Here is a 21,038-nt window from a genome sequence, read left to right on the forward strand (position 1 = left end):
TACGAATTACTTGCATATGACTGGGGAAAAACAATAGAGAGACTTAATATAATTCAGAGCTTTGTGCAAGTAATGTTGTGCTCAAGGTTAATAACTAATCACCTACTATGTTTTTACTTTGGAGCAAAAGTAAAATTATCTCTGTATGATATATAGGTCATGGTTCGAGTCAAGAAATCAGACACCGACACTTGCTCCATGCAAAGTTACTTACACACTTTCTTGGGGTGCGGCCCTCTCCCTTGCCCTACGTGAACGCATCACACAAGGATGATTCATGCACCGGGTTATCCTTATACGTGTGTGAAGAGAAGAGGCGGAGGTAGGCAATATATATTGTCTTTCCATTAATTATAATTAATAGGATATAGTTGCATCTGATATTTGTGGAAGTTAGTTCGAAAAATATAACTCTAATATTTTGTTCTTTGAAGTCAATAATCGGATATGTCAAAGAATTGGCATATCTTTCAAATCATAATTTGGATTAGGTTATAAGTGGGCAAGCAAACGACAGAATCCTCCATGCTTCCACAACCAGATCTCATCCTAACCTTTGAAATATCCTTCAATATAACTCAAGCCAAAGAACAATTTGCACTCCCTTTCCTCAAGAAAATGAAGCCACTCATTTCAATTATTCGTATAATGGCTTTATAGGGTAAAATTAGCAGATGACAGGTGGATGTTCATCAAGTGAACACGTGGCAGTAAAGACACTTAGGAGATGAGTCAGCAAATAACTGATACTAGATCTAAGTATGCGGCCGATGTTGTATGAGTCCCGGTGACATCAAGACCGGAGAGAAGAATTTGAAAGCAAGATACCAATTGAAGAAGATAATATTAAAGGAGCAGTTGTTACAAAGAATTTTAGTATTTACACTCAACCGTTATGCGACTATCAAGAGGGGTCTTTATTCACTTTAAAGAGGAGCTTGATTTGGTGATCTTGTCTCCCCTAATTTAACTACAAGGACATGAAATATTTGTAGGAAAAAAGGCTTATTCTACTCTCTTATTCTTTTAACACCATTTTGCTAAATACTTTGTTCTTGTTCTTGCTTTCGAAGAAGCTCAATTCAAAGCCATGCTTGTATTTTCTTCAAGTATTCTTAATTAATTTACTTATGCTAAATTTTTGGATCAATTTAATTCACGTGTCTATAAACTACGTTACAAATTTAACTGTATCATTTTACAGGAAAATGGTTTGGTGCCCACCGTAGGCATAGACAATTGTGATATTACTTTGATCCATTCATCTTTTACTAACATATTTTAACACTTTTCTTTAGTAAAGCAAAAACGGATATGGCACCTAATTTTGTCAACAACTCACTCAATGTTGGGACAAATAACGAGCATGAGGATAATTTATGTGGTGGGGATCAACATAATGATTCAACCAGTGAAACCTACACGACGGAAATGAGACAACTCCATTCCGGCAAGAATGAAATACTCGGCGTGCAAGGAGTCCTATCTTTGATGATATGGATGATGAACCCGTTGTCGAGACGGTGAAAGTTCTAAGAGCACAGAAAAGGGAAATTCTGAATCATCTCTCAATATAGGTGTTAGAACCCATGTTTTCGTACGTACGAGTACGTCGTAAGTCAATTGATGTAAGCTCAGAAATAAAATCATATTTGAAAAATTTATAAAGTAAGTTAATCATATTACCTCGGAGGTTACAAATATTGAAGATCATGAACAACAAGTACAAAGATGGTTGGAAGGTTCAAAAGCTAAAGGAATTGAAAAACATAATATTTCGTCGAAAATCGAAAACTTGGGAATGTTATAGCATGTACTTTTGGAGTGAGACTAGGGTGTTTAACATGATAAGGAGGTTATGTTATGAGTTATTTTAGTCGTATGATATTCGTGTGTTATATTTTGAAGTCAAGCGAGTGGTGGAACAAAAGTCGATGAAAATCATCACAAGTTACGTTCATAAGTTTTACTGAAACTTTGGGTGCAATGTAACTGACATTTTTTCCCAATATACGTAGAGTTATGGGGTGTTCCACCCAAAAAATAAAATATCTATGAGTCTATATTCTAACGCATTAAACCGTTTGTCAATACGATATCGGATTAGAGAGATATGGGAGTTTTTCCGAGACTGCGCAGACTGTCACCTACTTGCTTAAATGAAAATCCAAAAATGGACCTCTTTGGGTCGTCCAAAAATGGGCCAGTTCGGGTCATTCAGAGAGGCCATTTTAAAGGCCTATCCCCTCCATATATTAGGTTGATAATAGGGAAAAATAACCAGACTTAATCTCTGCAAAAATCCTCCCAAACATTTTCCACAAACCCCAATTGATTTTATCTCCCTTTCAAGTTCTAATTGGAGGTAAAGCCTAGAGTTTGAAGAACCAAGATAGGAGCCGAGTTATCCAAAAAATAAGGTAAGTTTACTGATCTCTTTCATCTATTTTTTTCTGCTATATATGCATAGTAAGTCGTTCTATATTTGTAAGAACTCACGGGACGGTGATCGGAAGCCGTGAGTTTGAGTTATTCACTTATAGCGGACTGTTTTGTGGACTGTTTTATGGACTGTTTTGTGGTGCTGTTGGGCAGAGTGTTTTACTACTGTTTTGTGAGAGTTTTGGAGGAGGAAGGGTGTGGAGAAACACCACATAAATTTAGGATGTTGGGCTGGTCGTTCATCATAACAATTTCGGGTTGTTGACACTACTACGGTGGTCGTTTTGTGTATGAAGAGATTGGGGTGTGTTGGGCTATTTTGTAGTATTGTGTGGTATGCATAAGGTTGGAAACTAATGTACATATGTTGTTATTGTTGTTTTTGGTGTTGTGGTGTTATCTTGAATTTGGAGGAAGTAAGGATTATAGGGGAGATGCTGTCCGTTTTAATACAAAATAAGCTTGTCGTTCATTGTGCGTTAGTTGTACCTTTCGTAACTTAATGATAGTATTATTATCGTTGTTGTAGATTAAAGTGAGAAGAGGCAAGTTCAAGTTGGTGATTGGAAAGATTTTGATAAGGTATGTTAAGGCAAAACCTTTCTTCATTTTGGCATGATCTCGTAACTACATGAGTTTGATAACGAGGCATAAAGAGAAGTCCGTATTCCTGAATTTATTCACATTATCCTAGTCTCAGAAGTTACAGTATTCTCCCTTATCGGGACTTCATATTCAGTTTAGTTTTATCTTATTTCAGCTAAGAGAGCAGAGTGTGTATATATATATATATATATATATACAGTGTTACAGTATTTTTTACCACCATCGAGCATTAATCGGTGGGCAGGCCCCTATTGGGCAACCTCTGATCAGATGGTAAGTTATATACCGAGCCTACTGTGGCCGAGCGCCTATGAGCGAGCCCAGAATGGCCGAGATACAGAGCCTAGTATGGCCGAGCGCCTATGAGCGAGCCTACTACGGCATAGCAGTTACACATACCGAGCATTATAGGGCCGGACAACTATTTTACATACTATATGGAGAGAGTTGAGTCAGTATCAACAGGTAAGCATATCTTGAGATTATTTTTGACTCCCAGTTACATTCAGTTATTATATCATCAGTTCAGTTTCAGCTTTCAGTTATTCTGTTGCCTTACATACTCAGTACATTATTTGTACTGACATCTCTTTGCTGGGGATGCTGCATTTCATGCTTGCAGGTCCTGATAGACAGCTGGATAGACCTTCCCAGTAGACAGAGCCAAATATCAGCTTGGTTGGTAAGCTCCACTTCCCCGGAGTTACTAGGTCTAGACCTTGGAGTCTATTTTATATATACAGGTTTGATGGGTAGGTCGAGGCCCTGTCCCGACCATGATACAGTTCAACTATCTCTAGAGGCTTGTAGACAAGTCCTGTATAGTTTGTATAACAGTAGATGTTCACGGCGGCCTCGTCAGTCTATACATTTATATAGATAGATATATATATATATATATATATCAGAGTTTTCGGGTATGTTTACCCCTTAGATAAGACAGACGATATTTTCAGATGATTCAGAATATGGTCTCATCGGCGTAGGTTGAGGGTTATTCCTCTAGAGTTCACAGTTACAGAGTGGTACGCTCGGGCCGAGTATGGTACCGGGTGCCGGCCACGTCCCTTCAGGTTTGGGGCGTGACAAACTTGGTATCAGAGCAGTTCTATCCTAGGGAGTCTACAAGCCGTGTCTAGTAGAGTCTTGTTTATGGGTGTGTTGTGCACCACACTTATAAGCAGGAGGCTACAAGGTATTTAGGAGTCTGTTACCCTTCATTCAAATCCAAATCGTGTTATAGAGCTGAGTCATAAGAGTTCGAGCCAAAGCTTATGTTTGCTAAAGATATAGCGATGCTTTCAATTAGAAAAATTATAGCTAGCTAAAGGGCTAATACAACAGCATGTAAAAGCATTAGTAGAGAGAGAATTCTCGACTACGTGGCCCTGTTTGAGACCCTATTAGATCCTGCTTACCATATGTGTGAATTTCCTATTAACCCTAAAACGGGAATATCTAACATACCCCGTGAATAGCAGGCCATGGGAGTATCAGAAGGTAAAAGTATAAGTTTCAACAGGTAACAGAAGCAAGGTGAAGAAGGGTACAAGGTACCTAGTTAATGAATATTGTCCGAATTTCCACGTCAGGCAGAGAAATAAAAGGATTCTAAGCTACCTTCAACAGAAATAGAAGTATGTACAATTGGCCACACCCATCTCAGTTATGCCCTATGGGAGCTAACATATATTGTTTAAGAGAAGGATGGGATATCAAGATCCAACTTGGGTTAGAGTAATCCGAAATGGTGGATTGAGCCAGGGGAGCTAAAAGTGAAATAATATTTTGTTGAAGTTTTCATAATAATGCGATAAACAACAGTATTAGCAGGAGAATAAGAAGAGAGAAATGAAGTATTATGAGTAAGATGTGATAAATTGGTGATAACGGTAAATCAAAATATGATATGATGACAGAGTCTATAGTCAAGTGGGAAAAAGAAAAAAAAAACAAGAGGTGACAGGTCTTGAGACAATAAAAGAGTATAGGCCAAAAGTCATATTCTCATTTCGAGAAATGAGTTGGTGCGTCCAACATGATTACCAAGACAAAATAATTTAGACCCCCGGAGTAATAGAAATTAGCATGGGCTAGTGAACAAGATAAACTGAACATCAATTAGGGATAAAATGAGGTGATGATAGTTGACATCAAGAGAATTTCAAATATCGCATTCCAGCAATAATACAATCGACAACAGAAGAATAACCTTTAAAGGTCACTCAGGAAGACGCTTCCCTAAAGCAAGAACTTTGAGCAAAGTTAATCTTAAGGGACTAAGTGTTCCAACTACACTAGGTATCTGATACCGTCGTGTGTAAGATATTCAATTATCCTTGATACATAAAGGTTACTGCAAGGCAAGTAAGAGTCAATAAAGACGTGAAAAGACGTTGAAGATGAAGAGGTAAAATATTTATAAGTAAGTCTTCATAGCATTACATGTTAATACTCCCCTAAAGGGGGAAGATGGTGTAATATGGTATTAAGTCAGAGTTAAGTGGTTCAGGTAACTATGGAATAGTAAAGGAAGAATGTAGTAAATGGTGAAAGGAATGATATTCCATTTATTCAGATCCTACAGACATGATACGAGTCCAGAACATTATGCAAGCACGACGACGAGGGGAGGCAGTAAGGGTTCCCACACCAAATGTTATTGATAAATAAGAGCGAATGAACACTTGATACATTAGGAGTCAGTGCAAAAGTTAAGTTAAGGTAGAAGACATAACCCAAGAGTGGTTACCCAGAAGGTAAATATAAGCATGGACTGATGAGTAGTTAGAAGTTCATTCAGGAATTCAGTAAGAGCCTAGTCATGGCTAGACAAGAGGTCTTAGATAAATCAGTAGACCATGCAAGATAAATAAAGTGAAACCCAACATAGGAAATTCGATCTCGTAGATACGATATCGTAATCCTTGAGGAATATTCTGATAGGATTTGGGCAGTAAAAGGTACCGTATAAGTGTTATGAAAATAAAAGAGAGAGTGCCACTGAGGAGATAATAAAAATTCGAGTGCAGAAGTAACCATGCGAGCATAAGGGCGCAGAGATAAGTAACTAAGGATAATTATTGGCGCGTCAGTGCATAAAATCTTTCGTCGGGTATACGATGTAAAAAGCTCCCAGCTCTACAAGAGTCAGAGGGTCTTCCCTAAGTGCTACAACGAAAGACTAGCTAAGGAAATAAGGAAGAAGGCTTCAACATAAGCATAGTGACCTAAAGAAGAAATGATCTTGTAACAACAGTCTCACTACAATATTGTATACACTCCATAAGAAAGTGGCACCTATCGTGGCTAATGAACGGGAAGTAAAAATCAAAAGAAATATTTGAGATCATATGAATTGCATGAAATTCCAATAGGTGTTGGCACTAGGATAAGCCAAGTATTCATGCAATAAGTGGCAGAACGACCAGGAGAAGTAATTGTGCACTTTTAAAGAAAACTGAGAAGGCACGAAAGGAATTATTAAATTAATGACCCAGAGTTAGTTATGTTATGACCGCACTTAACATTTCAGAGTATTATCCATGCAGCATATATATTGACATTCCTACAGCTATAGGAGACGTCGGTATAAAGTTAAAACAAAAAGAATTGAGTCCACCTCACAGACAAAGGCTTGAATTGTTAGAAGATTATATTATGGATGTTCCATGGCGTCCACCAAAGGAGAAAGTAATAATACCCTGAGCAACAGATCGGAAGATAGCTTAAGCCTACTTAAAGGCTGGGAGAGAAGAGGAAACTAACGAGTTACATCAGGTAAGTGAATTAGGAGTCTGAACATTGCAAAATCACTCTTAACATTAGAGGTACAAGAAAGATAGTACAACAGCCATATTATATAACGGCTCTACAATAAAGCTAGAAAAAAAGTACCAGCCTCATAAGGAGTAAGTATGAAGCTCCCACCAGATTGTGTACGCACTAGAGGTGCAAGTTTATAGTAGAGCTTCAAGAGGTGGAAGTGAATTCTACCTATGTGGAAGGGAGGTTATTAAAGAGACAGAAGATATAATGCGAGATTAAAAGCTAAGTAAGGTAAAGGTTAAGAAGGTACGAAATGCTCAAATGTAGAAGGTTGTGAATAGTCCATACATCAGATAGCGGGCTGGAAGCGCCATGATTCAGTACCCACAAATGATAGTGGTGTTGTCAGGGACATATCTTCTAGCCTATAGTTTCCAAGTACCGAGAGGTCTAGTTAAGAGAGTAAAGAAGAGTTAGAGACAATTTGATGTCCCGCTTGAAGTTCCTGAATAACATAAGGAAATGTATGGTGCTAGAAAGTTAATGGAAGGTTATGAGTACTATAAATAGATATATGTAGGTCGCAAGCTAAAGTATGGTAGAGCAACAAGATTATTGAGAAGGTGACGAGAATAGGTAAGGCCTCAAAATTAAGCCCATAAAAATAAGAGAGCTGATGGTTTCCATAAGTTATAAAAAGAAAACTCAGTATAGCCTGAATGAACTCAGAGGAGACTAAGACTATGAGCAATTTGAAGAGATAAAATGTTGTCCTGGTAGTAGAATAATGGTGTAATTGTGATAGATAAGAGGATAACGTTAAGGCCATTGATTGGTTAATGATTCAAAGAGAAGGGATCTCATAAATTGCATGAGATTAGTATACCCCTCATAAGAGGAATCACGTTGGGATGCGATGAAATACAGTTATTGAAGTATAGTATCGTCCCTAGATAGATCAAGAAAATAACTTCAGATGTTTCCTGATGAGACGTGATCCCTAAGGACAATGTATTACGTAAGAGGTTTCAAGTTATCAATGGTAGATTATAGATCCATATTAAGGTGAATCAACAATAGGCAGATAAAAGTTCCAAAGTATGAGATGATATCAGGCCTTCATTTTTAAGATGAACAGTAATGAGAAAGAACTAAAGGACTTAGATTTATACATATAGGATAAGAAGCGAGAGGTAACATGGAGTTAGGTAGCAAACCTCGGCAATAATAAACTGAAGTAAGTGTGATAGTGTAGTATAACCTACCTAGATGTAGTAAATCCATAAGGATATATTTACATGGCTACGAAACAAGATATCGCAACAGTCGTAAGTTTGACAAATTACCGAGCGAAGAACTTTACTATACCTATATACACCGGAGGAACAACTTGTCATAGTTCTATATATGTTCCCAAAGTGAGGCCTAGAGATTGGCTAAAAGCTGGAGGAAAAGGAACAGAAGAGTCGCATAGGCTCACATACAAGGACAAAGTCGTACAGGATGCATGACAGAAGGTCACAATAATTACGAGGTTGGAAGGATTCAGACCATAAGTCGTGGTGTCAGAAAGAGGCCTAAAGAGGGGAATGCTCGGGCCTATGGATTTATTTATAGAACAGTTGCCTAGATGGAAAGGCCAGTAATAAATTATTTATGAGAGCTATAGGTTATGAGACAGAGAAGTGCACCAGTCAACATTCGAGGACGAATGTTCTAAAGGGGGAAATGATGTTATAACCCATGTTTTCGTACGTACGAGTACGTCGTAAGTCAATTGATGTAAGCTCAGAAATGAAATCATATTTTAAAATTTTACAAAGTAAGTTAATTATGTTACCTCGGAGGTTACAAATATTGAAGATCATGAACAACAAGTACAAAGATGGTTAGAAGGTTCAAAAGCTAAAGGAATTGAAAAACATAATGTTTCGTCGAAAATCGAAAATTTGGGAATGTTATAGCATGTACTTTTAGAGTGAGACCAAGGTGTTTAACATGATAAGGAGGTTATGTTATGAGTTATTTTAGTCGTATTATATTCGTGTATTATATTTTGAAGTCAAGCGAGTGGTGGAACAAAAGTCGATGAAAGTCATCACAAGTTACATTCATAAGTTTTACTGAAACTTTGGGTCCAATGTAACTGATATTTTCTCCCAATATACATAGAGTTATGGGGTGTTCCACCCATCAAATGAAATATCTATGAGTCTATTTTCCAACTCATTAAACCGTTTGTCAATACAACATCGGAGTAGAGAGATATGGGAGTTTTTCCGAGACTGCGCAGACTATCACCTACTTGCTTAAACGAAAATCCAAAAATGGGCCTCTTCGGGTCGTCCAAAAATGGGCCAGTTCGGGTCATTCAGAGAGGCCATTTTAAAGGCATATCCCCTTCATATATTAGGCTGATAATAGGGGAAAATAACCAGACTTAATCTCTGCAAAAATCCTCCCAAATATTTACCACAAAGCCCAATTGATTTTCTCTCCCTTTCAAGTTCTAATTGGAGGTAAAGCCTAGAGTTTGAAGAACCAAGATAGGAGCCGAGTTATCCAACAAATAAGGTAAGTTTACTGATCTCTTTCATCCATTTCTTTCTGCTGTATATGCATAATAAGTCATTCTATATTTGTAAGAACTCACGGGACGGTGATCGGAAGCCGTGAGTTTGAGTTATTCACTTGTAGCGGACTGTTTTTGGACTGTTTTATGGACTATTTTGTGGTGCTGTTGGGCAGCGTGTTTTACTACTGTTTTGTGAGAGTTTTGGAGGAGTAAGGGTGTGGAGGAACACCACATAAATTCAGGATGTTGGGCTGGTCGTTCATCGTAACAATTTTGGGTTGTTGACACTACTACGGTGGTCGTTTTGTGTATGAAGAGATTGGGGTGTGTTGGGCTGTTTTGTAGTATTGTGTGGTATGCATAAGGTTGGAAACTAATGTACATATGTTGTTATTGTTGTTTTTGGTGTTGTGGTGTTATCTTGAATTTGGAGGAAGTAAGGATTATAGGGGAGATGTTGTCCGTTTTAATACAAAATAAGCTTGTCGTTCGTTGTGCGTTAGTTGTACCTTTCGTAACTTAATGATAGTATTATTATTGTTGTTGTAGATTAAGGTGAGAAGAGGCGGGTTCAAGTTGGTGATTGGAAAGATTGTGATAATATATGTTAAGGCTAAACCTTTCTTCATTTTGGCATGATCTCGTAACTACATGAGTTTGATAACGAGGCATAAAGAGAAGTTCGTATTCCTGAATTTATTCACATTATCCTAGTCTCAGAAGTTACAGTATTCTCCCTTATCAGGACTTCATATTTAGTTTAGTATTGTCTTATTTCAGCTAAGAGAGCAGAGAGTGTATATATATATATATATATATATATATATATATATATATATATATATAAGAGAGCAGAAAGTATATATATATATATATATACAGTGTTACAGTATTTTTTACCACCATCGAGCTATAATCGGTGGGCAGGCCCCTATTGGGCAACCTCTGATCAGATGGTAAGTTATATACCGAGCCTACTGTGGCCGAGCGCCTATGAGCGAGCCCAGAATGGCCAAGATACAGAGCCTAGTATGGTCGAGCGCCTATGATCAAGCCTACTACAGCATGGCAGTTACACATACCGAGCCTTATAGGGCCGGACAACTATTTTACATACTATATGGAGAGAGTTGAGTCAGTATCAATAGGTAAGCATATCTTGAGATTATATTTGACTCCCAGTTACATTCAGTTATTATATCATCAGTTCAGTTTCAGCTTTCAGTTATTATGTTGCCTTACATACTCAGTACATTATTTGTACTGACGTCCCTTTGCTGGGGACGCTATATTTCATGCCTGCAGGTCCTGATAGACAGCTGGATAGACCTTCCCAGTAGACAGAGCCAAATATCAGCTTGGTTGGTAAGCTCCACTTCCCCGGAGTTACTAGGTCTAGACCTTGGAGTCTGTTTTATATATACAGGTTTGATGGGTAGGTCGAGGCCTTGTCCCGACCATGATACAGTTCAACTATCTCTAGAGGCTTGTAGACAAGTCCTGTATAGTTTGTATAACAGTAGATGTTCACGGCGGCAGACGATATTTACCCCTTAGATGAGACAGACGATATTTTCAGATGATTCAGAATATGGCCTCATCGGCCTAGGTTGAGGGTTATTCCTCTAGAGTTCACAATTACAGAGTGGTACGCTCGGGTCGAGTATGGTACCGGGTGCCGGCCACGTCCCTTCAGGTTTGGGGCGTGACAATAGGACCCGATAATGATTGAGCTCCATCAAGCACTATCCGTTGCCTCGAATAATTCAAATGGAGGAGTTCGAGCCCCTCCCAGCGTGCCAGCAAATCAGGCAACATAAGGAATTGGAAACATCGCTTCGAGAGAGGTGTTTGGATTTAATGATAATCAAGCAGGTGGTGCAGGCAGTGGATCCAGGAATGATAACAACACATATGATCATTTTAAAATCAAACTCATGAGGTTCATGAGAGAAATGAATTATCGGATGGATCAAAACGCTAAAGAATTCCACACTCAGATGGATCAGATTCGGGGGCACCTCTGGTATTGAAGGGCCTAGATTTAAAGAAGTATACTCATCTACCGTTCAAACCAAGTGCAGCCCCAGAGTTAATCCCAAAGAGGTTCAAGATGCTGGATATTCCAAAATATGATGGAACTTCGGTCCATAGGAGCACATCACAACTTACACTACGGATGTAAAGGGAAATGATTTGGCTCCGCATGAGATCGAATATGTTTTGCCAAAGAAATTTGGCAAAACCCTAACGAAGGGAGCTTTAACGTGGTATTTTCTTTTACCTGAACATTCAATTGATTCTTTTAAAGTGCTTGCAAATTCTTTCATAAAGGCTCATGCTGAGGCAAGGAAAGTCCAAGCCAGAAAGTCAGATATATTCAAAATCTCTCAAGGAGAATTACAATTGCTTCGAGAATTTGTGATCCGATTCCAAAAGGAAAGGAAGCCATTGTTGACAGTACCGGATGAATGGGCAGCAAAGGCATTCACCAAAGGCCTCAATCCTTTAAGCTTTGATACCTCGAGGAAGTTGAAGGAGAGCCTGTTGGAATTTTAGGAAACCACATGGGCTAATGTCCATAATAGTTATGAATCGAAAATCAGAATTGAAGATGATCAATTGAGTTTTTCGGTGTCATCCAAGGGTCGTAGACGTGATCGAAATCAGGAAAAGTTCGGAGATCATCCCAGGAGTCATTTCTAACCTTATTTATCAAATGAAAAATCTAATAGGCATGGAGTAAAAGGTTTTTAGTCACTAAAAAGATTTAAACTGGATAGAAGGACGGATTGTGGTCAGAATAGGACTTTGCAGGATAAGAAACCATTGGGGTCTCGGATTTAGGATATTCCAGTTATCAGATTACAATTTCAACATGAGTTTGGTAGAGTTGGTTTCGTCTATGAGAAATATCAAGGAGGCAAGGCTCTCAAAACCAATTCGATCAGTTCTCAATCAAAGGCATCCTAATTTGTGGTGTGAATTCCACGGAATACATGGTCTTAGGACTGGGGACTGCCGGAATCTTCGTGAAGAGGTTGCAATACTATTGAAAAATGGTCATCTAAGAGAATTTTAAGTGACCTAGCTAAGAACAACTATGGGAGGAGTCGAGATGCAATGAAACCAAAAAAACCAAACATATGGTCTTCCCGCCTAACGATTAACATGATTTTTGGTGGGGTTGAAGTAAATGGGGTGACTTTTTCGATAGCTAAAAAGATGAAGATATCAGTCGCTCATGGCAAGAAAATCCAGGAAGCTTCTGAAGATGACAAAATCACCTTCACGGAGGAAGATGCGAACGGTCTTATTTTACCGCACAATGATGCTCTGGTAATATCTCTTAATGTTTTAGATTTTAAAATTAAACTTGTGTTGGTTGATCCCGATAGTTCAGTCAGTATCATCCAATTAAGGGTTTTGGAACAAGTAAAACTAATCGGAAACATAGTTCTGGAGACAAAGCTTTTGGCTAGGTTTAACTTAACAAGTGTAACAACCAAAGGGGAGATTGTGTTACCTACCTATGCCGAAGGGGTGACGAAATTCACCTTGTTCGAAGTTGTGGATGGCGATATGGACTACAATGTGATTCTTGGTAGGCCATGGATCCACGAAATGAAAGTTGTGCCATCAACATATCATCAATTTCAAAAGTTCCCAACACCGGATGGGATCACGCAGATTAGGGGTGATCAACCTGATGCACGGGAAATGAATGCAGTCACCTTATCTAGAAGCAAGGCAGAGGAAATTAGCAAATAGCAACTATAGGAACCGGTGTCAACTTCTGTTCCAGTACCAGTAAAGGACAATGGAGAGGAAGAAACATCGGATGTTTACCAGGTGTCCAGGTCTTTCCAGGTACCGGAAGAAGTGGATGCAACAAAGTCAACCATAGAAGAGCTTGAACAAATCGCTTTAATCGCACAGTTCCTGGAAATGAAGGTTTACAGGAACGGGGTTGAGCCCAGAACTCAGGTTTAGAATTATTGAATTTCTTAAAACTAACATTGATTGTTTTGCATGGTCTCATTCAGACATGACAGGTATTCCACTGGAAGTGACTGTCCACAAGTTAAGTTTGGACGCTAATTTTCCTCTGATAAAGCAGAAAAAATGATCAATAGCCGAGGTCAAGAACAAGTTTGTTAAAGAAGAGATAACCAGGTTACTAAATATAGGTTCAATTTGTGATGTAAGTTATCCTGATTGGTTAACTATTGTAGTAGTTATACAAAAAAAGAATAATAAGCTTAGAATGTGCTTAAACTATAAAGATCTAAATAAGGTTTGCTCGAAGGATTCTTTTCCATTGCCAAAATATCCACCAAATGATTGATGATATGGATGGGCATGAGTTGATGAGTTTTCTAGATGCTTACTTTGGGTATAATCAAATTAGGATGCACCCAGAGGATCTATAAAAAAATCTCATTTATCACAAATTTTGGCACATATTGCTATAATGTGATGCCTTTTGGGCTTAAAAATGTCGGAGCCACTTATTAGAGGCTCGTTAATAAGATATTTGAACGTCAAATTGGTAAAACCATGGAAGTTTATATTGACAATATGTTGGTTAAGTCTCTTAGTGCAGGGGATCATTTGACCCACTTGCAAGAAACAATCGACATCTTGAGGAAGTACAACATAAATCTCAATCCGGAAAAGTGAATTTTTCGAGTTGGGTCCAGGAAATTTCTTGGCTTCTTGGTTTCTCAAAGAAGAATTGAAGTAAACCCTGACAAAATTAAGGTCATAGAAGATATCCCTAACCAACTGAAAAGTGTAAAGGAGGTGAAAAGGTTAACCGGCAGGTTGGCGGCCCTTAGCAAATTCATATCGAGGTCATCGGAGAAATGTCACAGTTTCTTTTCACTATTGAAGAAGAAGAATGACTTCTCGTGCACTACAAAATGCCAGCAAGCGTTGAAAGATTTGAAGAGGTATTTGTCCAGTCCTTCGTTAATGTCTAAACCAAAGGAGAGGGAACAATTATTAATTTATTTAGCGGTATCGGAGGTTGTGGTGAGTGAATTCCTAGTCCAAGAGGAAGAAGGTACGTAATTCCCTATATATTATGTTAGTAAAATACTATAACGTACAGAAACACGTTATCCATACCTAAAAAGTTGGCTTTAGCTCTTGTAGTCGCCTCTCGAAAGCTTAGACCCTACTTTCATTATCATCCAATAGCTATTGTGACAACTTTTTCCTTGAGGAATGGCCTTCATAAACCTGAATTATCAGGTCGATTGGCTAAATGGGAAGTTGAAATTAGTGGATTTGATTTGAATATAAACCTCAGACTGCAATTAAGTCACAAGTTTTGGCTGACTTTGTGGCTGGTTTTAGTCCGGGAATGATACCTTTAGCTGCTAAAGAAGCAGTTCTGGTATCGAAAACTATTTTCGGTGTATGGATCTTGCTTACGGATGAAGCCCCCAACATAAAAGGTTTTAGTCTCGGGATAGTACTAATCACTCCTCGGAAGAAACCCTGAGACAAGACATTAAAACTGTTTCATTGACTAACAATGAAGTCGAGTATGAGTCTATGGTTGCAGGACTTGAATTAGCCCGAGGACTAGGCTCTAAGGTGATTGATGTAAAGTGCGCCTCCCAGCTGGTGGTAAATATATGGAATCTTTAATGCCAAAGAAGTGTGCATGCAGCAGTACTTGAATAAAGATCAAGTTTTACTCTCCCGGTTCACGGAGTGGTCGGTGATCCATATCCCAAGAGAAAGAAATTTGGAGACTGTCGCGTTGGCCAATTTAGGTTTGTCCAGAGAAATGAAAGGAGTTGATTCTAGTGCAGTTGTTTAACTATTGCATTCAGTCCTAGACGTGGATGGCTACTGCAAAGTTAACTCAACCAACCTAATCTAGGATTGGAGAAACGAGTTTATAGAATATTTAAGGCATGAAAAGTTTTCTGAAAATTCTAAAGCCTCCCGGGCATTACGAACAAAGGTTGTCTGGTATTATCTCATTGATGGACAACTGAACTGAAGGTCTTTTCACAGCCTGTTGGCTCGGTGTTTAAGAATATCAGAGGCTGATTATATGATGAGAGAAGTTCACGAAGGAGTTTATGAAAATCACTCTGGTGCGGATTCATTGGTGCTCAAATTAATAAGGGCTGGTTATTATTGGCTGGAACAAGATGCAAAGGCGTTTGTACAAAAATGTGATAAGTGCCAACATCATACTCAATTGGTGCATCAGCCGGTGGAGCTTTTGTATTTAGTGTTGTCATCGTGGCCACTCATGAAATGGGAGATGGATATAGTCGTTCCTTTGCCTCAAAGGCCCGGGCAAATAAAATTCTTTTTAGTTTTGACTGATTATTTCACTAAGTGGGTTGAAGCAGGTGCTTTCAAGAAAATTGGAGAGCGAGAAGTGTTGATTTCATTTGGGATCATATCATTTGTCGGTTTGGAGTACCAAAAAAATTGCTTGTGACAAGGGGCCATAATTTATAGGTTCTAAAGATTACAAAATTCCTAGAGGGATTGAAGATTAAAAGGATCAAATCCTCCCCATACCACCCAAGTACTAACGGTCAAGGTGAGTCAACCAACAAGGTGATAATTCAAAACCTCAAAAAAAATTAGAGGATACTAAAGGCAGATGGCTGGAAGAGCTATCGAGAATATTATGGGCATATCGAACAATGGCAAAGTCGAGCACAAGAGAAATTCCTTTTTTCCTTGTGTACGGTGTGGAAGCTCTGATTTTAGTGGAGATTGGGGAACCGACCATGAGGTATTCCCGAGCAAACGAGCAGGAGAATGATGAATCAATGTTGATTAAGTTGGACTTACTCGAGGAGCGTCAGAACTTAGCTTATGTAAGAATGGTGGCACAAAAGCAAAGGAGGGAACGATACTATAATCGTAGAGAAAATCTTCGTTATTTCAAAGTTGGATACTTGGTTTATGGAAGGTAACTCATAATACCTGAGAAGTCAATGCTAAAAAGTTGGGACCAACCTGGGAAGGACCTTACGAGATTTCAGCTATAAACGGTAAAGGGTCATATCAACTGAAAAATCAAGATGGAGTGAAATTACCGAGAAATTGGAATGTAACTCACCTCAAAAGGTATTACTATTGAAGATCCTTGATGATACTGAAGGTATGCACTGCACCCTTTTCTACTTTGTCCTGTTTTTGTCCCAAATAGATTTTTCTGACAAGGTTTTTAATGAGGCAGCAACGTAAAACATACTCTGAAGAAGGATCGTTGATAACAGCAAGAACTCCAGTTTTCGAATTCTCATGCTTTGCATCCAAACACTGGAGGAATTATTGTATATTATAATACTAAAAGCGTCAATGAAACCAGGGACTGCTAGAACCGGGATTTTATCTTGAACTTAAAAGTTTAAAAGATCAGTTGCTTTGAAAGGCCTCGAGTAAGGACCGAGGACTAAATGATCAGCCCCGTAGAAATAAGTAGTACAAGTTAGCCAGATGTATTGGCGGCTTTAGTTAATTAAGCGAATGTATATATTTTTGCTCATGTAAATGTACTTTTGGAAACGAAAAGAATAAATTAAAATCCTTTTGTTTTTATCTTATTTCTTGTCCAAATGATACAATATTGGTCTTTTTCATTTGAATGCTACTTAAACTTCAAATGCAAGTGCTGGAATAAACAGAGATGTCCTCTTCAAGAACAACATAAATATAAGGCCCCTCTCTTATGAAACCCTCATAATTAAAGGGTAAAACCCGTAAGTATGAATGCCTGATATTAAAGTTAATCGGATGTAAAAATTCCAAAACTTTATCAATGGAAAAATAAAAAGATGTCTTTTGCACAATAGTTAAGTAAAAGATCTTCTTTATTTCAAAAATGTTGAACTCAACAAACATTCTGACATAATTACAAAAAGGAAAGAAAATACATTAGTTTTCTTTAATAACAGAGTCCGGAGGATGAGAAGTCCCCGTTGCATCTTTCGGGGATGAAGGTTGGTCAGCATCAGGTTTAGCACCTCCATCCTTATCTTCTCCTTCTTCAGCTTCCCCCTAGATTTCTGAGTACCCAGAACAAGTGCTCGAGGAGCTTGAAGCAGTGCACCGGGCAGGAATATTCTCGAAGGAAGTTTTTTCCAAATTAAGGGCCTCAGCAATGCAGTCGTCTATATTTGAAATACCTTCTCTAGCATCCTCGAAAGTTTTTCTCCTCATGTGATAAACTGTATGAATTTTCTCAATCAAGAAAGAATCCTCTTGATCTGAAGTTTGACTTGGAGCTTTTGGATTTTATATTGCATCTAATCATTATCAACCTTCAAGATACCATAAGTCTGGCAAAGGTCAGTATTGGTCTTCGTATATTCGCGGTTTTGTTCCATGACCCTTTTGAGCCTTTCATCCATTCTTCCCTCTTCTCCTTGGCCGCAGTAGCTTTCTCTATTTTGGAACATAAGCTTGCTTCCAGGTTGTTGATTTTTCTATGGAAGCAGACTCGCGTTCCACTGCCGAAGTCACAATGTCCTGCAACTCAGCAAGCTCAGCATGCAACTGAGTGGCTTCTTGGCTATGGGTCATATTTTCTTGTTCAATTTCCTCCAATCGGGCTTGAAGTTCACCTATCTGAGCAAGCCTTGCCTCTAAATCCGAGAGGCACTCAGCGAGTCGGTCCCGTTCAGCACCAATTTGATCCCGCTCGGAAGCAAGTGCCTCTTTGTCTAGGATCATCTTCTGTAAGCCCTCTGAGGTTAGGAGGTTAGCCTGTAAAGTCAAATATTAATTTTATTGAAGACAATGGTTAACAAGTGTAAAAGAAAAAGATAAGAATAAGATGATACCTGAGCAGTAAGATGCATGATGTTATTAATCAAACATTCACCAGAAAGAGCATCCATTTTTCTCCAGTCTTTATCTGAAGCCAAAGGCTTCAAATAGTTGGGCACTCACACTGACTTGGAAAGCAAGTGGAATTCATCCAAAACTGAAAAGGTAACACTATGTTTACTGTTAGGGTTGCGGATGGACGCCGGATAGGCATTTTCTATGTTCCCTTATTCAGGTGATCATGGGGAACATATATTTTCCTCTTGTTCGGTTGGGACGCACATTTTACTCTTATTCAGTTGGGACCAGTGGCAAGGCAGAAACTGGTAATACAGGAGCTGGTGTTGAACTAGAAGGTAGAGGAGCATCAGAAGTGGAACCCTTTTGACCAGAAGAAGCAACTGGAGCCTAGAAGCGGGATTCAGTGTTCTCAACCAAGTTGAACTCAGTAAAGAGTTCTTCATTTTCTTCTTCTTTGAAGAGAAATTTCTTCATCATCGTCCTTGATTTCTTCTTCATCAAGGACCATTGTGGTCGATCCTACCGGGATTTCTTCTATGACTAGAGGCTTCTCCTGAGCCTCGGCCTTGGAGGTATGTTTTCTTTTTAGTTTTTTCCCCTTGGGCTGGGGAGTCAAGGAATATGCACCTTCACTGGAAGCAAGAGCGGCAGCACGAGCCCTCTTCCGGTCAAAGGATTCTTTAATCCGTTGTTGAGACACTTTCGGGTCGTGTAAGACCTCGGCGGTGGGATAGATAGAAGATCCCTTCAGAAGGACTACATGTTGTGGAAAGAAGTCAAAAATTTTATACTGCATAAAGTTGGAGATTAAGAAAGGAAAAAAGGAAGTTTTACTCACCATGGTTTTTCACTTTCCAGTTGAATCTGATTGAAATTTTCTTCAACTTATTAGAGTCTAGTGTGAAAGTGGTGGAGGAGCAGGGATGTTAAAAGAAATAAGAAGGAAAAGGAAAAAAACAAAAACAAAAAAAAGGAAAAAAAGGAGGAAAATAAAAATAAAAGGGAATTTATTTTAATAAAACAAATAAAAAATAATTTATTATTTGATTAAATTTTAGGCTTCTCACTCACTTCTTCGAAGTGCAAAACACTTTCCATTTAAGATGGCCAAAAAGGTGGTATTAATACCACTTAGAAGTTTAAAGTAGTTCAAGGGTTCTAGGTTCCACATGGGTGATCTTTCTAAGACCGTGGTTCACTTTCGTGCAGTCGTCAAGTCCCAACTAAACTCAGCATTTTTCAACATTTAGCCAAAACTTAGCGTCTTTGGCTTTATCTTAGTTTTAGGTGTATTTAAAAAATATAAAATGAATACGAAAAAATTCTAACATTTGCATTAATATTAAATATATAAAGGGATTCTCACTTGCTCATGACCACAGATCGATCATAACTCATTCTACTTGGCAAAGAACACAAGTCGTATTAGGTCAACATTAAGACTCGCCTAAGCCAAGCCCTATCTCTTTAGGACCACTCATTAGAAACCCTCACGTTTCTTTCTAGCTCCCATTCTATAAAATTTCCTGACAAATTTCTTATACATATCTAACTAAGTCTAGAGGTACACATTTGTAGCACATGTGATAGTCATTGACACTTGACAACTCAAGAACACATGTATTCTATAGCTATGCCACTTGTTGGGCTCAAGGATAATCAGTTCCTAACATTTAGTTGACATCCCAAATACTTAGGTCATTCTTCCCACGAATTATAAGGCTGTAAAGATAATGCAAACACAATTATAAGATGCTACAAAATTTTAAAAACCGCCCAACCGCTCCCATGTGCGTTGCATGTGCATGTGTTGCCTAGTCGTTGTGTGCCCAAGGCAGCCTTTGAGACCAACCTTGGCATCTTGACATTCCCTCCCCCCGATTCTATTCTTGTACGCTCGTAGTCTATGACTTTACCGTACACGTCCATCGCCAATGCCTCTCGCACCTTCCTTGGCCGAGTTTCAGTTTGCATTGTGCCAACTCTTATTTTACTCATGACATTGACTATCTTTTGCCTTAGCTAGCCTTGTCTTAGCTTTATTAGCCTTTGTCCAGACCGTCTTGATTTGTTATATCTTAGAATGACCTTGGCACTTGCCACATGCTAGTGTACGCGCGCCCATGACATGCCATGATGCTTTCACTTGCCTACACTGCCTTGTAAAGCGCTTGCCAAGTACGTCTTGCCTCTCTTAAGACTTGGCCCATACTTTCACGCAACAAACATCATGCCTTGGTGTCATCCGACACATCTTGGCCTTGCAACTAATTGATGCCACTGACAATACCACCCATATTGTCCTGCATGTCGATTCATCTACATATTAGCCAATGACAAGGCTATCATGTCAAATCCTTGCCACAGTCATGCTATGTCCAATTTCGAGACCAACTTAGTTTTGAGTCATAAGGAGTTGAAAAGCATTGCCCCTTGGTCTCTTTCTACATCTGCCACCATTGTATTTACCTTTCTGCAGCCATCAGTGCATTCACTTGTTCCTTCACCGAGCATTCCTTCTTCAAATGTGATATGTATTGGAAGTCTCTGCTTACCTTCTATTGTGGGCATTAACTTCCTCTTCGGCATCATGGGTCTCCCCAGTTTCGTTCTATTCCGTCCCTTTTTCCTTCCTTCCATTTGACTTTGAATGTGAAGATTTAATAGGGTCATCATCCAAATTGAAGTCACCAAACGCGTTTGTCGCTGCAATAGCACTAGAGAGGCTTTGAACATTCTGCCTTCTCAACTCTAATTGCACTCAACTCTACAAGCCACTCATGAAATAGTACAACTTGTCCTCCTC

General features: G+C 38.8%; 1 protein-coding gene across 1 annotated transcript; it reads left to right on the plus strand.

Annotated features, from left to right (window-relative positions):
- The first annotated feature begins 12,562 nt into the window (after window positions 1-12,562).
- Window positions 12,563-13,162, plus strand: LOC138893914 (uncharacterized). Its single transcript, XM_070178580.1, has one exon. It carries the CDS (start codon window positions 12,563-12,565, stop codon window positions 13,160-13,162), a length of 600 nt encoding a protein of 199 aa, XP_070034681.1.
- The last annotated feature ends 7,876 nt before the right edge of the window (window positions 13,163-21,038 follow it).

The sequence above is a fragment of the Nicotiana tomentosiformis genome, chromosome 6, assembly GCF_000390325.3.
Source record: "Nicotiana tomentosiformis chromosome 6, ASM39032v3, whole genome shotgun sequence".
In the NCBI taxonomy this organism is placed as follows: domain Eukaryota; kingdom Viridiplantae; phylum Streptophyta; class Magnoliopsida; order Solanales; family Solanaceae; genus Nicotiana; species Nicotiana tomentosiformis.

What these genes read in the sequence shown, in the direction of transcription:
- LOC138893914 (XM_070178580.1), top strand. Translation starts at nt 12,563, where the DNA reads ATGATTTTTGGTGGGGTTGAAGTAAATGGGGTGACTTTTTCGATAGCT.